This window comes from Gallus gallus, chromosome 14 (genome assembly GCF_016699485.2).
Source record: "Gallus gallus isolate bGalGal1 chromosome 14, bGalGal1.mat.broiler.GRCg7b, whole genome shotgun sequence".
Taxonomy (NCBI): Eukaryota; Metazoa; Chordata; class Aves; order Galliformes; family Phasianidae; genus Gallus; species Gallus gallus.
In genome coordinates this window covers 6793198-6810356 of record NC_052545.1, presented here as the reverse complement: position 1 = coordinate 6810356, position 17159 = coordinate 6793198, and the positions used below count along the sequence as shown (strand labels likewise).

The window sequence follows — 17159 nt, the reverse complement described above, 5'->3', positions numbered from 1 at the left end:
CACTTACAGTACCTTGCAATTTTAAAAATACAAAATACTGCATGATACAGACATATCTGTTATCCTTGCCTTTGGTATTACGCAGGATTTGAGGGAAGACATGGAGAGGACACCATAAAGACTCAATATATAGTTGTACTCAAAAGACTAATTATTAAGAGGGGAAAAAAGTCCCAGAAATAAGGGTTAAATGTCACCCATTAATTAAACTTACCAGCTTTCTGCTCAGACTGCTTGTTTGCTGCAACAAAATTTCATTTGTACAGTTTAGCAGAAAACCTCACAGATGATTCAAATACTCACTGAGCACGGATTTAGCTTCTCCTTCCATCAGTTATCGTAAAGATTTTGAATTTTAGAGGAAGAGGAATGTGAAAATGTAGGAAAAGAAATGATGAAGTACCTGGTATAATCTACAAGAGTTGAACTAGATCCATCAGCTGCTGTTACTTTTCTTCTCACTTTTCCTTTCACTTTTTCTTGCTTAACTTTGCTGCTGCTCGGCTCAACTTTCTCAGCAGGTTCTTTCACGGGTGGCACGTTTTCCCCACTCACAATCTTTTTGCCAGTTTCTCGGTTAAGTTTAATCTTTTTTGCAGGAGTGATAAGAAAACCAGATTTATCCTTTTCTGGAGTTCTCTCTCCTTTCTCACCATCAGGTTCAGTTTTCCCTTTTGGCGACGTTTTTGATTCAGCAGTTTCTGGTTTAGAGGCCTTTACGGAAGCTGCTTCATGTTCTTTATCAGCCTTTTCATCTGCTTTTCTTTTTCTTTTTTCAGCTTTTGCATCAGAAGATTTGCTTTTTTCAACTGCTTTTTTTGACTTGTCCTCTTTGCTGGAGGGCTTTTCTGACTTTAATTCTTTTGGATGGTCCTTCTTTGCCTTTTCTTCCTTGGCTGGTCTGGCTTCTGGGTGATCTTTTGCCACTTTTGGATGAACTTTCCGTGGTGTACCGAGAGTCTTCTCATCCTTTTGAGAGGAAGATGCTTTAACACTGTCTGTCTTCGGCAACTCCTCCTTTGCTTTTTTCACAAGAGGTTCCATTCGAGGAGATTTTTCACGGTCAGCGTCCACCTTCTCCTGGGAAGCTTTAGTTGGTTTTGTTACACTGTCTTTCTTCGGAGGAGCAGCCACTTCTGCCTTCCGTTTTGTCTTATCAGTTTTTGCTTTTGGCTTATCCTTGTCTTTTTTCTCTTTTTCAGACACTGGTTTGAAAGCTATAGAATCTGCTTCCATAGGTTCATCTCTCACAGGGGTGGCATCATCTCTACTTGGGAGCATGAACAGAGAGTCCGATTTAATGTCCTCTGCTGTACCTGGTTCCCTTGTTTTTTTCGTACTTTCTAACAACTCAGCATTGGGAAATCCTTCATTCTCATCCCCTTTCCTCCTCTTCCTGTGTTTTTTATGTTTATTTCCTTTGCCATCTCCCAGGGGATTTTCCACCTCCTTCTCTTTTGATTTTGTAGGATCTTTTATACCATGGCCCTCTCTTCCTGAAAGCTTTTCAGGGAAATTTCCAGCTATATTACGATTTCTATGGCTCTGCCCACCAGCATAATCCTCCCTACGTCCCCGAGCATATGGTGAATTCTCTCTTCTGGTTCCAGGTGGGCCAAATCTATCTGGAGAAAAGTTCTCTCGGTTTACTGGAGGTCGAGGTTGGGCTCCAACAGCATAGTCCTTGTAAAACTTTTCATACCATTCTCTGTAGTTCCTTTCCCATTCTCTGTATCTTTCCTTTTCAAATGGATCTCTGAAGTCAATAGATCTGCCATAGTAAGCTTTCATATCATACGGTGGAACTTCTCTGTATCTGTTAAAATACTCCCTTTCTCCTTCCCCTTGAGGTACAGTCCGTTTAGTGGGAGACTGGCCTCTAAATACTGGAGACCTGGACCGTGAATGGTATCTTCTGTATGGGGGTGACCTTGACCTTGAACGGTGATAACCGTGTGACCTTGACCTAGAACGATAGTTACGACTCTTCCCTTTGCCTCTTCTTGGATACGGAGGTGAACGTGAGTAGGAACGAGAATGGGAACGACTAAATGACCGAGAGTAGGAACGGGAGCGCGAAGAACCCGATCTTGACTTGGAGTAGGTATACGAGCTTCTTGAGTAAGACGAAGCACTGTAGGGAGACTTGGACCTTCAAAAAAACACAGCACAAAGAAAAAAAAATTTAATTCAAAACAGTCACTCTCCCCATTTAATTTTTTTTTTTTTAATTTTTTAAAAAAATCTCCATATGCTTATGTCAAAGCTTCTTTCAGCTGCTGGCATAATGCTACTGCAAATTGAAGAACTTGATAACACGTAAAAGTTTTTGTTTACAAGACAAAACAGTCACTGCTTTGTTAGTGTAAAAACATACAGGAAGGGTAAGTCTATTTCCACTTGCTTCTACCAAATTAACTACTATAGCTATTGATGTACTTAAGTTGGAGTATGCTGACCTCTACTGGTACACGAATGCACAATTTTTTCAGCACTACTTAGCAACTACATGAAGTACAATTTACGTTGCAGTAAGACGCAAAAAGAGCAAGTCTTAATAGCTACAGTACAGTATCAAGCAATAAGAAAATATGAATTCAACTGAAGACAGTAAAGCCCAATTTTAAAATACCAGCCTAGTTAATTTAACTTCACTGTTTGTTTGGCAATCTGTACAGGATGTATAATACTTTATACTACAAGGTTACATACCACAAAATTTAATCAACTCTTCTAGCCAACGTTCTAGTAAAATTTTGCACATATCTCTAACCAAGGCTACTGACACTGTTTCAAATAAGGTCTTATCTAAAAGTAATATTATGCTATTATTCTAAGAAATACACTGCTAGCATTATTAATATAGTTATTCAGTCTGTTGTCCAAGTGATTTTTTGAGATAGAAAACATCAACTACCCTGAGTATTCTCGACAAGTTTTTCTTTGACTCTTTTTTAAATAACTATTCCTCATTATTCTGCACATGCTCACTAGCATCGCTCTTCCTCTAAAAGTCCTTCAGCAATTTAAGATCTCATTATAAACACATCTGACCTTTTAGTTTCTAAGAAAAAATTATCGATGTCAACAAGACACTAGTGCAAGCCATCAGTTTGCAGTCCAGGTTGAAATCCCCATGTAACCACATGAGAAACAAAAGAGGAAATGAAGACAATTTCGCTCATTTATTTCCTCCCAAGTGCTTTGAGGTAATAGCTATAATCACAACGGGGTGACGGAGAACATCCAGCTACTAAACCTACTCAGTTCTTTGCCTCCTCAAGGTTGTCAGGAGGTAAAGGATGGTTACAGAAATACCTCAGTGAAAGAGACTCCTGCTCCTTAATAACTGCTGCCATATTATAAGTCAACTGTGCTCCACTACATCTGAGCTAGCAACCTTCAAATGAAACTCCTAACACTAAGCCCTTTAATTATCCAATCCATCTAAAGATAGTGAGGTGGAGTGGACCTCCTCCTGATTCTTCTAGACAATCTGCTTCTCCATTACGGACATGTAAAGCAGTTACCTGGAAAACGAACGCCTACGCTCCTTTTGAATCTTTTTATATTCCATCAATTCCTTAGCAAAATCATTTGTAAACTCATCAAGTTTGGACTTTTTCTTTTCCCTGTTAAAATAAGTTTGACCTTTATTACAATTATAGTTTGACCTTTATTACAAAAAGACATCAAGAAACAAAACATGGCCGATATGAGAAAATGTATACTGCATGCAAATGCAAAAGGCGAACATCCTATTTACACAAAACAGTTTAGAATTCCTCTGAGTTTTAGGGAAAGTTTTAGAGTTACATTTGTCTTTAGTTTTGCATGTTTACCATCCGCAATGAAAAAGTATATTGGAAGAAAATGTTCTACATGTAATTTTGGCTTATGTCAGATGCACTTTAGACGTAACTGCAGTCCGATATGCTACTGAAATACAAAAATGAAAAACACCACAATTTCACTGAGCCAAATACTTACTCCTCTTTAAGTCTCCGTTGCTCTCTGTAAAACTCCTCCCTAGATAAAGGAGGTGCTTGTGTCGTTGGGATGGTATTTGAATGAGCCGTTGGTACTGCTGTTGGTACCCAAGCTGATGACATGTTTGCAGGAGCTGGGGGATATCCTGGAGGGGGAACAGGGTACCCAGCTGATGGAGGCTGACCAGGTGGAAACTGAGGAGGAAACTGTGGTGGCGGTACCCCCGGTGGAAGAGGAAGTGCATGGGGAGGTGGAGGATACAAGGGAGGTGGAGGCACAGGCACAAAGACTGGTGCTGATGCTGGTAGTGTTGGGGCCTGAGTCCTTTGGGAACGTTCACTATGCGGGCGTCCTCGATTTGAACTTCTAAAGAAACCCAAAAACACGTGTCACTGTTTGTTACACTTTGCCCTGATTTTAAAGAGGAAAGCAAATGAAGCAGGAGCACAGTGGTGACCACATCTTGTTCTGAACTTAAGTGTTTTTCTCCCTGCCTTCTGGTCATTTCAGTTAAAATTCACCTCCTGATCCTCATACTTGCTTTCCTCATCCTCACATTCCTAACAGTTCCCTCAGTCTTCTCTGCTTACGCTCATCTTCATAACCATAGACGGAGGCTGCCTATGCTTAAAAGAGACTCCCATTTCCCATGTGACAAGTGCCCATCGCTTCTCTGCCACTCCTTGAAACATCTAATATTTCACACTTCCAATCTTCGAAGTAGTGCACAAATATTTACTAATCTTCTCTTGAACTTCTTCTAGCATCTTCCACACTGGCATCCTATGTTGTTGCCTCATGATGATGCATTTGGCCTGTCCTCTTCCCTAAATTGTTATTTTCCTTCTTATTGAATCTGAGATTTTACCTCATTTGTGAGACGGATGTTTTTTTTTGTTGTTGTTTTGACTTATCCTTAAGATTTTACAAACGTAACGCACACTTAAAATTTATCTATGGCAAATATTTACCAGAATGAAAGACTAAACTTAACACTACGATTAATAAATAAAATGGACTCCTCTCTCTCTCCAAGTGAGAGAAAGCAGTCTGGACATTTGAGAGGACTGAAAAAACTCCAAATAGTTGTAAAATAAGAGCACTGAATTCGCCAGTAATTTGTTCAACTAATATATCAACTAAGTTGCTGAAAAAATTTAGTGTTGGAGATTCATTTCTATGAAAGCAACTTCTTTGACCACATTCAGCCAAAGGGCTTTCCATCTGGTCTTCTAATTATTTTTAATTTGAATATGTAATCATTGATTCCTCAAAAAGAGTTCATTTTTCACAGTCCTCTTCAATTACTCAATGTAGCCTTCTTTTAAACAATCTTTCTGGAAGCACAGATCCCCTTTGTTAAACCTAATTCAAATAAAGCCATGTAAAAATTAATTACCACTCCACAATTATCTGTACGTACTTGTATATATATATATACTTATATAATTATCTGTATATACTTATATATATATATTCTTACAACATTATAAATCAACTGTTGACTAAGTTATGTGTCACTGCCATATTCAGAATGTTACAAGCAATAATATATTGAATTTCTGTAGAATATACTTACAGTTCCCAACCTGGCCTGCCACCAGCTGAGCGAATTGCACCAATTCTCATTGGATGACCTTTTGGATTGGAAAGAAGAAAAGGAAAAAATTCCATTCAGTTTAACTGAAGTGGCTTTTTGTTTGTTTGTTTGTTTTAATTCTAAAGCTGCAGATACTTACCAGTTGTGGGAATTGATTGTCCTTGTGGGCCCAGAAGACTAGGTATTGCTGGTTGCCTTAGTACAGGAACCTGATAGCCCTTGTGAATAAACGCAAACTGTTAGAAAATAAGATTAATTAAAATACAAGAATATGTTGAAATCGGTTAAAATACAAATATCTGTTGAAATAAAATTTACCTTCTCTTCCAACAAACTGCTGATTGCCAAAGGGGAAGATTTAGAAAGCTCAGCAGCAGTCACCAGAGCGGCAGGAGGTATAATATCTGGATCACTAGAGAAAAAAATAACCCACAAATTTTCTTATTCAAATACACTGTTTTGAAGAGCTACTGGAAATATAAAGTTCAAAGTAAGAAGAGGCTGACTATTGCAAAAGAAAAAATAAATTAAAAAAAAGTCTACACCAGATTTACAAATGTAAAGTTGGCTGATTGCAAATGAAGTACTGAATTCAATTTGAACTAGAGAAAGTTCAAGGGAAAAACACTTTATTAAGCTAGCTGCAAATGAAAGGGTTAGAGTACTTATAACCTACACACTAAAACTCAGTTTTGGAAGATGCAAGAACTGAAATTCTACTAGGACATGCTTATGTACTAGTTCATAAAGCTGCTTTAGAGGTTTCCTTTAAATTGTGACCCCAACAGTACAGCTGAGCCTGACAGCCTTCAGGACAGAGCAGTTATTTGCATCCAAAGCATAAAGTTGAAAGGATATAAACCCTAAACAACAGTTCCTATTTTAAATATATTTTTAGTCAACTTCACTGGATTGCAAGCTTTGACTTTTATGTTTATAAACACTTCAAACTTACAATGTTTTAAATAACTATTACCCAAATCTTTATGAGTCACTGACTATACTGTGTTTTACTGAAGATGATTCTGACATCATAATAATGATGACTGAATTATTGTAGAAAGAAGTTAACACGAAAACACTAGTTAATTTTACCTGTAATTGACCTTGTATACTTTTCATAAAAACGCTATCTGCTCAGTAACAGGAAAATTAACACACTCAAAAAGAATTCATGCGATAGCTAAATGATTACTTTAGGAACTGCCTGTCATTAAAATAAAGGGCTGCTGAGGAAAAGAAATCCTATTACAGGGTAAATGTATCTAAATGACTGATAGGGAATCAAGAAAAACTTAGGAGAAGTTCTTGAATGAGACACAACTCCAATGTAAAGTGTCCTCATCCAAAGCAAAAACAAAAAGCAGAACTTATACAACTACTGGGAATTGCCATTAGCAATCCATACATAAATCACCCCGAAGCTTCAGAGGAATAACCTAACTTAAGCATTTTGTTGTCTTCTGTATTTGTGTTGAGCTACAGATTAACTTACCGAAAAGGTCCATCTGGCTTTTCACCGCGGAGAGACAGAGACACTGCTGGAGGGAGATCGGAGACAAGGACAGAAGATGGGTTTACTGGTAATGCAGCTGCAACAGACTGACCAGGGGCCAAGGCAGCAGCAGAGTGAGAAGACAGAGAAGCTAATGGAATCATTAGTGGATCCTGCTGTCTGGAAATTGCTGGCCTCATTAGAGGCTGAAGGTTGCGTGTTATCGTCTGTCTCATTAGTGGTGGTGGAGGTGGAGGTGGTGGTGGTGGCTGCTGCTGTTGCTGCTGAATCTTACGGAGCCTTTTTGTGTAGCCAGTTTCATTTTTGAAGTTGTTCACAGCCTATAGGTGGAAAAACATTTGCAAAGAAGTCGTAAGAAAATTCAGCAACAAAACAAAAGCTTCCAAGGAGTAAAACTACATGTGTAATTAATTTTGACAATTAATACATAATTACACGTGTAATTAAAGCAAGACAACCATTTTTAAAAAACAGGAGTGACTGTAGTTCACCAACTGCCACTAAAGAGCTGTTGGTTTTCTGTAATAACAGATACTGTACTTGAGAAGTAGATTTAGCCTTTCTCAACTTAGCCCTGCTGAAGGAGACAACAATTAGTATTTTCTTCCACTTCAGCTTTTTACAAATGATTTTTTTTTTTAACAAACAGTTTATGTAAAAGTGATCGTTTTACCTGGCGTAAGAACTTGTTGGCAATTAAAGCGTCTGGAGACACATCTGTTTGATGGCATGTTGGGCATGTATGTTCCTCAGATTCCAATAATGCTGTTCTGATACCTGTGAATAATTAGAACGAGCAATATAATTTTTAGGCACACTGAGAAAATTTGGGGATTCTTATCATTTATAAAATCACGTGCATGATTAATGAGTACGGTCTTGAATTGAGGGCATAAAGTTCTAAGTGATCAATAGTATATATATAAAAAAAAGAATATGCAGTGAATAACTATACAGTTTCAGTACTTAATTGTTGTAACATTTGAAGCTGCAGAGTAGACTGCATCATGCCATTTCAGTCAGTCCTTCTTCCTGTTACCTATTACAGTGAGCTGTCGACCACCCGCAAGGTAACAAATAAAACGTTGCTAAAAACTATCAGTAAACTCAGATTCACAAGTTCTCAACCTTCTCCCACTAGAAAAACTTGCACTGAATACCTAACTATCCATTTGTTTCAGTTCACAGTAAGTCAAGACTTCTGATATATAATGGTAACACTGTATAATGAAAGAAAAGGCTGGAGACAAAGTAAATATATTCAACATTTACACCCAGCACTGTAATGACCTGCACAAATAAGTACACTTCTCATACTCATCCTTCCACAGACAACAAAAGCTTTCTGTATTTTTCCCCCCCTTTGTACCTTTCTAATTGTGCTATACTTCAGCACTAAACAGAGCTGGTAACAAAACCAGTTTTGTTAGCTCCTATTTCTCCCATCAGTAGATCACAGTTTGATGTTCTGAATTAACAAATGCGGGAGTAATACTTACATTCATCACAGTAACTGTTTCCACAGCAGGGAATAACAACTGCATCTGTCATTATATCTTTACAAATCAGACATAACAACTCATCTGGAATAGGATCATCCTCTTCTGAGGAGGAGGATGGCTCTTCAGGCAAGAAAGGAGGCTTTTCCTTCTTTCCTATAGCATAGGCTTCCCTGGAGGGAGGGAGGAGATGGGAAGGAAAGGAAAAAGAATATAATTTGAATATAGGTAAAAACAACTCCAAACTTTTCCAAACTTTTGACTTAATCAAATGACTTTATTATTAGCCTTGTGAATAAACCTTTTTTTCTACAGCCACAAACTATCAGAGAGAGTGTCTATCCCTTCTGGAAAATTCTCCCAACTGTTAGCTCAACCAAGACAAGAAATTAGCCCAGACTAGAAAGATAATTGACAGTTGGAAATGACATGTAGAGAATCCCACCTCTTCAGTACCAAAGGGTAAACCGAAGTTGTAGGCTCAGGATATACTTAATCTCTGAGAAATTACATTTTCTAAATTAAAAATGTCTACTCACAGCTTCTACAAAAGCAGATCCAAAACGGAAAAACAGAAGTGTTACCAAACACTTCCAAAACTGGGACAGAAACAGACACTACTCTCAGAACACACTACTGTTTTCTCAGTTCATATCAGCAAGAAGACTTCACTGTTTCTCAAGTGAGATCTGATAGACAGAGGGGGAGGAAATCTCAGATCTACAGCTATTTGTTAAACCTCTCCTGAAACCTTTGAAGCACAAACCAGGAGCAAATCGAGCTTGCTCAAGAGAACAATTCTGATTGTAGACACTACCAAAATGTTGTGCAGAAATATGGATTCTTAGCTTACAACTAGTTTAACCCAATTCTAGAGCGATGAACAGTAAGACCACCCTATTTTACTATCAGAAGTCATCACACTGACTTCAAGATAAGACAATGCATCCTTCCCTGCAACTGCTGATGCTGGGCAACTTGTTTGAATTGCCACTCAGGCGTTTATATATGATTGCTTGTTTGCTTTTTGGTCCATCTGCAAACTCCCATACTTACGCATCAATAGTCGGTATAGCATATTTTCCAGTGTTTGTCAGCATAGCACCCTTTGTATTGGGATCTTTCACCTCCATCATGAAACTCCTGGGAATTCCCGTGCTCTTTTTAATCCTGGGTACTGACTCAAAATTTTTGTCCTGTTAAGAAAAGAAATGCTGACATTTCATCCTAAGAGCCACACCTCAATGACATTTCAAAGATTACTCTAACCAGTGAAAGCTTTTAATCCTCTCCTTTTCTCTGATGTGAGGGTTGCATGACTGAAACATTAATTTTCCTAAGCACAGTCAGGATGTTTCAAAGGTTTGAGCTGTATTCTGAACTTAACATTCATAAAACTTCTGGCTCCTCAGGGGTTAAATATTCCCCAGTGGTTAAATATTCCCCAGTTTACCATTCCAGCAAGACAGAAATAAGTTCCTGCTCTGAAGGAGTCTATTTCAGCACTCTGAATCAGTCACTGGAGACTTGAATTCCTCATCTATGTATGAAGGTTCGATTCATACCTCATGGGTCTATGTTGAGTGACTAATGTTAAATGGTATGAATATGCAAATCTTCAGAAGATTGGGTCAACAGAAATATCCCCTTGCAACACAAAGTACTAACTGATGGCCATCAAAAACTTGAAGTTCAGGGGAAAATGTCCAATTAAACTGAAGTGCATCAAAATATAAACAAAGATACACAGAGAAAGATCTGTGGGCATATTAAAAGCCTATTACTGAGGAAAATAAGGAAGTTTTATGCTTATATTTTCATCTTTACCCTTGAAAGTCCAAGAACTTTGCAATATTGTCTCGCAACTCTGTATTTCACCCCAGGAAAAATGACTCTTAAAATGAATGTTGATATATTTGTTAAGTAACTAAGTTGAGATAAATAAATAAATAAGCAGCTAAATGACACCAGCAGTCCGCCACAACCTTACCCCATTTGTTGGGCAGTTCTTTATATAGTGACCAGGTTTTCCACAACGAAAGCAAGTGTAAGATGGTGGAGGTGGACCCAAGGGCTTCTTCATGTAACTAAAAAAGGAAGAAAAAAAAAAGGTATGCATGCATATCTCTCTTTAAAGCAAGCAAATCTACAATATTTTTCTGCAATCTTCAAAGACTTGACTTTATTGACACTTACTTGATTGGATCATATTCATGGCCAGACTGTGACATCATAGCTTTTATTTTATCTTCTTCGGAAGCATTGGCTTCAGCCAGATTGGCAGTCTGTTTAACAGGTAATTATTTGACACACACATTAGAAACACGTTTAATTCCACACAGCCAAAGACAACACCACTCATCCAATCCTGTAAAGAGCAGCACAACTCTAGCTGAGGTTGCATGAAAACAGCTGCTTATATAAAATATATTTGTCCTGAAGATGTTCTGGGGAGTCCTTATGCCATTACATGATGTTTATGTGCCTGTTAATCTACTTGAAGAGAGCATTCTTGGGCACTCAAAACCTTAGGCTCTGTTTGTACCTTACATAAAGACTTGTGTAACCAATCCAAATTTCTTCAACGTAAGGTGGACTGAAGCTACGTGTAAAAATAAACAAACTGAAAAAACCCCAAACCACCACTATCTGGTATTTTAAAATTGATTTTTAGGCTCCAGACTATTTTGGAGAAGATATCCATCATACATTCAATTCAGAAATATGGATGTCAAGTACCACTTCTTACATTTTGCAGCATTAAAAGGACACACGACTTGCTGTTGGGGAAGCTGTTTCTGCTTGCTGAAATTTGGACAGAGAAGCATTAAAAGGAATCAAGTTTTTAGTAAATGTCCAGCAAGACAAAGGATTCTTTTCGGTAGAAATTTGATCACCACGTGCTGTGGAGAGTCCAAACTGCACACAGTCCCCAACAAATTATCTTTTTCATACTGAGTGCTTTAAGTGCAAGCAAAACCTGTAGGAATTTTTCTTCCCCCAGTTCACCGTATCCTTTTAACATACAAAATGTAATACAAACCTTACACAGAACTAGATCTTCAAATCATTGAAGCGAGCTGATTTTTTAAAGCAGTATTTGTTAATTATGTTTTGTTGTACACTAGTCCAGATACAAGCAGGGTCTAAGGGAGTGACTGCAAATTATTTGGACCTTCAAGCACCTATCATTCAGATCAACCACTCATGTTTTTGTTTTTATATGCATTCATTCACAAAAGCAACCAACTAGTTTCAACATTTTATTAAATGGTTGTTTCACATACACAGTTTTTCTCAACATTAACAGATCGACATCTATGAAATCATTTCCATTAACATTTACAGAAAATTTTACAAAAGCTTGCCTAATTTGTTTGAACCCAAACGGTTTACAAAACACACCCAAAACCCACAAAACATTAGTAGGAATAGACCAAAATTCAAATATGGCATTTAATACATAGTGAAAATAAAACAGAACTGTTAACACATCGCCTCCATGCTAAGCCAGTCTGCACTGAAGAGGTTAGGGTACGTGACAGTTTGGAGCTGCCTTCTTGTGTTCCTGTACTTTTCTGAAATACTCAGATTTTCTTGAGAGCTTAAATGTGTGTACACCACTTGGACACTTTCTCACATTTTAGAATAAAGCTTGACATGAGCTTACAGAACCAAGGACGTATTTAGGGACAGCACTAATGGAGACCAATTTCTTTAGGTGGCCACATTCCAATCGGTTTTTTGGTGGGGCTTTTTTTTTGGCCAGATGTATAGAACTTATTTTCTGCAGTGGGTAAGGGAAGAATTTACCAGTGGGCAGACTTCTCTCTTGGAAGTTAACTCCAGCATTTACTGTCAGAAGAACAAACTCCAGCTACTCTGCATTAGTCCCTGCCTTCTCTGATCTTTGTAATTGTGGTGACTAGCAGTTTAATTGGCTAGTACTAAGCCTTTTCAAAGTGCAATCACTAGTGCTTTCCCAGACAAAGTTACACATTATCGAGCAAAGAATGCAAGCAGTTTCATAGCAAAACATGGCATTACAACAGTTTCAGAAGGTCACAGCTGCTAATATGCCACACATACACATTGGTATATTCCTATAAACAATTAGGTACATTTACACAATTTACAGTCTGTGTTCAAACAAATTAGATTGTGTTGCCCACTATATATACTACAATTTATAAAACTGTGCAACATTCAGGAATGGATCTGTATCTAGGAAGACTACAAATTCAAAAATAGCCATGCAATTGTCCATGTAACAGAAACACTTGTTTTTTTTTGGCTGTTGCAAAGCCCTCTGGAATGTCCATAACTTACAGCCAATTAAATTCTTCTGTAAAAATTGTGTTAGTTTCCAACGAAAAATTAACGAAACGTATGAAAAACGGTAAACCGCTTCTGAAGTGCTTCTTCTTTGTGTCTTGAAGATGAGTAATACTGCAACATTATGTTGAGGCTGATAAGGTACTCCCCTTCCATCTTCCCAAACTGGGAACTACTCTTTACAGGATAGTATCAAAATTTACACACAGTTTAAAATTAGAATACTTAAATCTTACTGAAAATTAAAGATTTCTTCAAATTACAACAATAAGCCAACTAGAGATCACAACAGAAGATTTAAAAATACGAAGCAAACGCTTTTTTAATACTTGACAAGAATATATATATACCTTCGTAAGCTGGGCCAGAGAAATAGATGCAGAAGAGTCATCAATCTGTTCACAAAAAATTAAACACATATTCAAGTTCTACAATCAAAACATGGCAACATTTAACCTCTACTGTAGTCAAAGTCTGCACTATATTGCCCGTCTCTTGAAGATGCATTTTCAACTACATATATAACTTGTATTTATTCAAAACAAAGTCCAAACAAATGAGAGCTTAAGGGTGTCTATATGGTTAATGAGAAGAAACAAAAACAACCAAATCCAATTGAGATCAACTTATTGCTCATGAGTACCTCAAAGAGATACCTTTGTCAAACATTTCCAAGGGCATAGAAGTCAAATAGGTAAGGAAACTGTCAATTGCCAGGTAAAAGGTATCTCTTAAAATAATTTTTACGTTTATTTGAGGAGGAAACATCACGGGGAAACTTATTTTCACTGTAATTTCTAAGTTAATCACTTAATGTTTCACCATTTCTAAGTGCACATGGTTAAGCTTTTGTGAACACAGTGGCAGCCTGCAAAAATAAAGCACAGGCCTATCAGCTCTGAACCATGAACTCTGCTAGTCCTAAATGAGGAGAGGGGCAATCTCACCACACCCCACAAAACCCAAATAAAAATATCAATCCAGAGCATCAGTCACAAAAGCAATCCATCAGCTTTCTGTCAAAATACCCCTAACAAGCAAAACCCTGATTAAATTATTGAAATAAAGGGGCTTACCATGACAGAGTAGTCTACGAAAACAGAGAAAACTGATTTCTACTACTTTATTAGAGCACTTTCTATATGAATTACTTTGGAAAGTGTGAGAATTCAATATTTTCCCTGCTATCACACAAAAATAGCTTCCAAATAACAGCCTAGTACTAAATCCACAAAAGCAAAAAAACATAAAGCATACAATAAGGAAATAATGAAAAGAACGTAACAGTATTTTTCTCTATTGCAACCACTTTTCTTCCTTCCAGCTACCTACAGGATCAGCCTGCAGGAATGAGGTCTTAAGGCCACTACTTAATAATGGACCGCGGTGTTTACTGAGAAACAAAGTGTAGCTTTCCCATTATTGGAAAGCATCCTTTTCCAGTTTTTGAATCATGCCACAAGCAGCAGTAGGCTCACAGTAGTAAAGCATTACCAGAAAGACACTTAAAATTAGACTTATTATGTTTTAAGTTCAAAGGAGTTGAAAAAAAATTCAGCATGTAAACTGAGCAGACCTCCTTGAAAGATCACTGAACTGATCAGAAAAGAGAGAAACAATCCCTCCTTGAAAAATACACCTTACTACCTAACAGAGAGGAAGAATTCAAGGCAACAGCTTTAGCAGATTGTGGGGAAAAAATACCTATCTGCAGATGAATTCTCACTCCAGTAAAACACTGCTTTTAGTTAGTCACTCACTTTCTTTTCAGAAGATTTTGCAATTAGTTACGTTAAAAAGAATGTCTGACTGAGTACTGAGAAGCACGACACTCCATGTGCCACTCCCTTAAACATGAAAGAGAGACCTATATTCTTTCATGGGAGGCACAACATGCCACTATCATTTGGTGGATTTTCAGGGGGAAATTAAAAATTAAGGACACTACCTAATGGAGCCTAGAAATTTGATGATACATTAAAAAGTCTAGTATTGATGAGTAACAAACAAAGTATTAATCAGTTCTTGTATTTTATTAGGAAAATGCATTATATGGCCTGCAGGCAACAGTCTAATTTCCTAAGGAGGTGACAATATTCTTTCCTATCAAAAGCAGCAAGCAGACAATGCAGTAAGTTTGCCCAATGGCCATCTTTCAAATATCCTGCATTCTTGCCTTTTTTTTCCCCCCCCATTACATTTCAGCTGATCTAATTCCTGCCAGCCACCCAATCAGTCAAGCAGAAACACCTCCAGGAATCCTGTGCACAGCCCTAAGGTAGTACTGCAGTAGAACTGGGGAAAAAAAAACCCACAGTTGCCAGCAGTCAGATGTATTAACTCTCAATTCCTACAGAAGACTAAACAGCAGGTAGTATGAAGTAAAGTGAAAAGGGGACAGAAAGCAGGGAAAAGGCTAATCTTGCTGCTGGAATGCCATCTAAGTTGTAGTGGTTTTCTAAAACCGGAGAACTTGCTGAACTGCAAATTCAGCAAAGAAGGATTGCAGCTGTATTTCATGGCACTAAAATACAGGACAGAACTGTGCATTTCTGCAGCCTCTAAGGACAAATACCAAATAGAGCTTCTTGCAGTTCCTGAAATGCTAGTGCTAAAACAAAACAACCTACTGCCTTGATTGGGCTGTAATAACAATGGGACAACACACATTAGGAAGTAGAGAATGACAGCAATCATGAAAGAGAAACAATGAAAAAATGCTGTAAGCTTTTGTGCATCCTGGGTTGTTTTTTTGGTTTTTTTTTTTTTTTTTGACTCATTTCAGTTTTGCTGCCTTTGCATTATTGTTGAACAGAAATCAGTGAGCTTACCCATAATTCATTCAAATCACAATAAGAGCCAGGCGCTACTTTTAAATATATGTGTTTCTGTATTTATTTCAAGTAAAAAGAAAAAAAAAATCAGACAAACACCTGAGCTGCCTTTAGAAGTGAATCTCACTGTGCTTCCAACTCTGAAAGCCCCTGACAATGCAGTGCTTTTAAAGTAATCTTTAATTTTTATATATGCATATACATATATATGCAAAGAGGGTTCCACCCTCTCTATGCCTACCCGCAGCCCAAATCGGGCACAGTCAGAGCAAACAATGTGAAATGTGTTTGCTTTGTCTTCCATTTACTTTAATTAGTTCTAACTAACACTAACCCTCCCCCCCCCCCCCCCCAACACACTCCAGATATCTTTTTTGGGGGGAGATATCTACGATAGCTTATGGTTAGATGCTACTTAAGAATGCAATACAGACATGCCAGGGAACACACAAGGCTAAAAGAATGTTAACTTTATTTATGAACATGTGGTTTGTGTTTATACACATGCTAGTAAACAAAAGGAAAAATAACTGTTTCCAAGAAATAAAAACCCATCTGAATTAGATCAAATACTATAAACGTGGTTTACGCAAATGCATTACATTAACTACTAGGGTCACTGGCCCAGTTAAGCTAACTTCAACTCATAATGAGAAGCATTTATGTCACAAAAGGAATTCAAACCAATCAGGGATTGAATTACGGATGTCAGATTCAGACTTAAGTCTTTTTAGACCTACATACAAAGAGGTTTTGATCTGAAGTTGATTGCAAACCATTCCGTGAGAACCAGAGGCTGCATTCTTCACAGAACACAGACACTGAGTTTATGAATTTCTAGGTTACGTTATCCTAACAACTCAAAGTGATCAGATCCAATGATCCAGGGTTAGTGTAATGCCTCACACCATTCTAGTGTAAGAAAAAGCAGTTATACTTAAAAGATGAAAAATAAAAACCACAAAGCAATAATTTTTATACTGTAAGGACTATATTGAAATTCAGAGTAATACATAGTATTTGACCCGAGTGGCAAATCAATACTTAGGTCATTACCAATCAAGTATTTCCTTGTGTACTTATCTATATTTTAGCAACAGAGCAACAGTGTGTTTTCAGGCCTGAAACTGCCCCTTTTCCAAATGTAAATTCAAAATGGTGGTATACTAAAGAGAGGCTCAACCTTTGGGAGATTAGAGCAGCATCCAGCCCTGAGGCCATCCAAATTCAAAAATACAAAGGAAAGTTCAGAAAAATGGCATGGACTTCAGCCACAAATGCACCAGGCTCTAACCTCGTGCTGAAATTTGTATACCACGTTTTAGACATTTTCACTTAAACTATTAAACTAAACTGGTTCATTAGATAAAGTGAAAAGTCCAAAT

The 17159-nt window shown here is 37.5% G+C and overlaps 1 protein-coding gene across 7 annotated transcripts in view; it reads right to left on the bottom strand.

Moving 5' to 3' along the window:
* RBBP6 (RB binding protein 6, ubiquitin ligase) overlaps positions 1 to 17159 on the bottom strand; it is a 31756-nt gene that overhangs the window by 3081 nt on the left and 11516 nt on the right. For 2 of the 7 annotated variants that reach the window (XM_025155135.3, XM_025155137.3), the window contains 13 exons: positions 13291 to 13335; positions 10802 to 10890; positions 10596 to 10692; positions 9662 to 9801; positions 8606 to 8778; positions 7780 to 7883; positions 7086 to 7426; positions 5909 to 6002; positions 5730 to 5826; positions 5570 to 5627; positions 3991 to 4356; positions 3531 to 3632; positions 404 to 2152 (listed from right to left, as the gene is read on the bottom strand). In XM_025155135.3, the coding sequence (XP_025010903.2) occupies positions 404 to 2152; positions 3531 to 3632; positions 3991 to 4356; positions 5570 to 5627; positions 5730 to 5826; positions 5909 to 6002; positions 7086 to 7426; positions 7780 to 7883; positions 8606 to 8778; positions 9662 to 9801; positions 10596 to 10692; positions 10802 to 10890; positions 13291 to 13335 (3455 nt within the window). The remainder of the gene's footprint in view (positions 1 to 403; positions 2153 to 3530; positions 3633 to 3990; positions 4357 to 5569; positions 5628 to 5729; positions 5827 to 5908; positions 6003 to 7085; positions 7427 to 7779; positions 7884 to 8605; positions 8779 to 9661; positions 9802 to 10595; positions 10693 to 10801; positions 10891 to 13290; positions 13336 to 17159) is intronic. The other 5 variants (XM_025155136.3, XM_025155138.3, XM_025155139.3 and 2 more) reach the window with 4 other exon arrangements.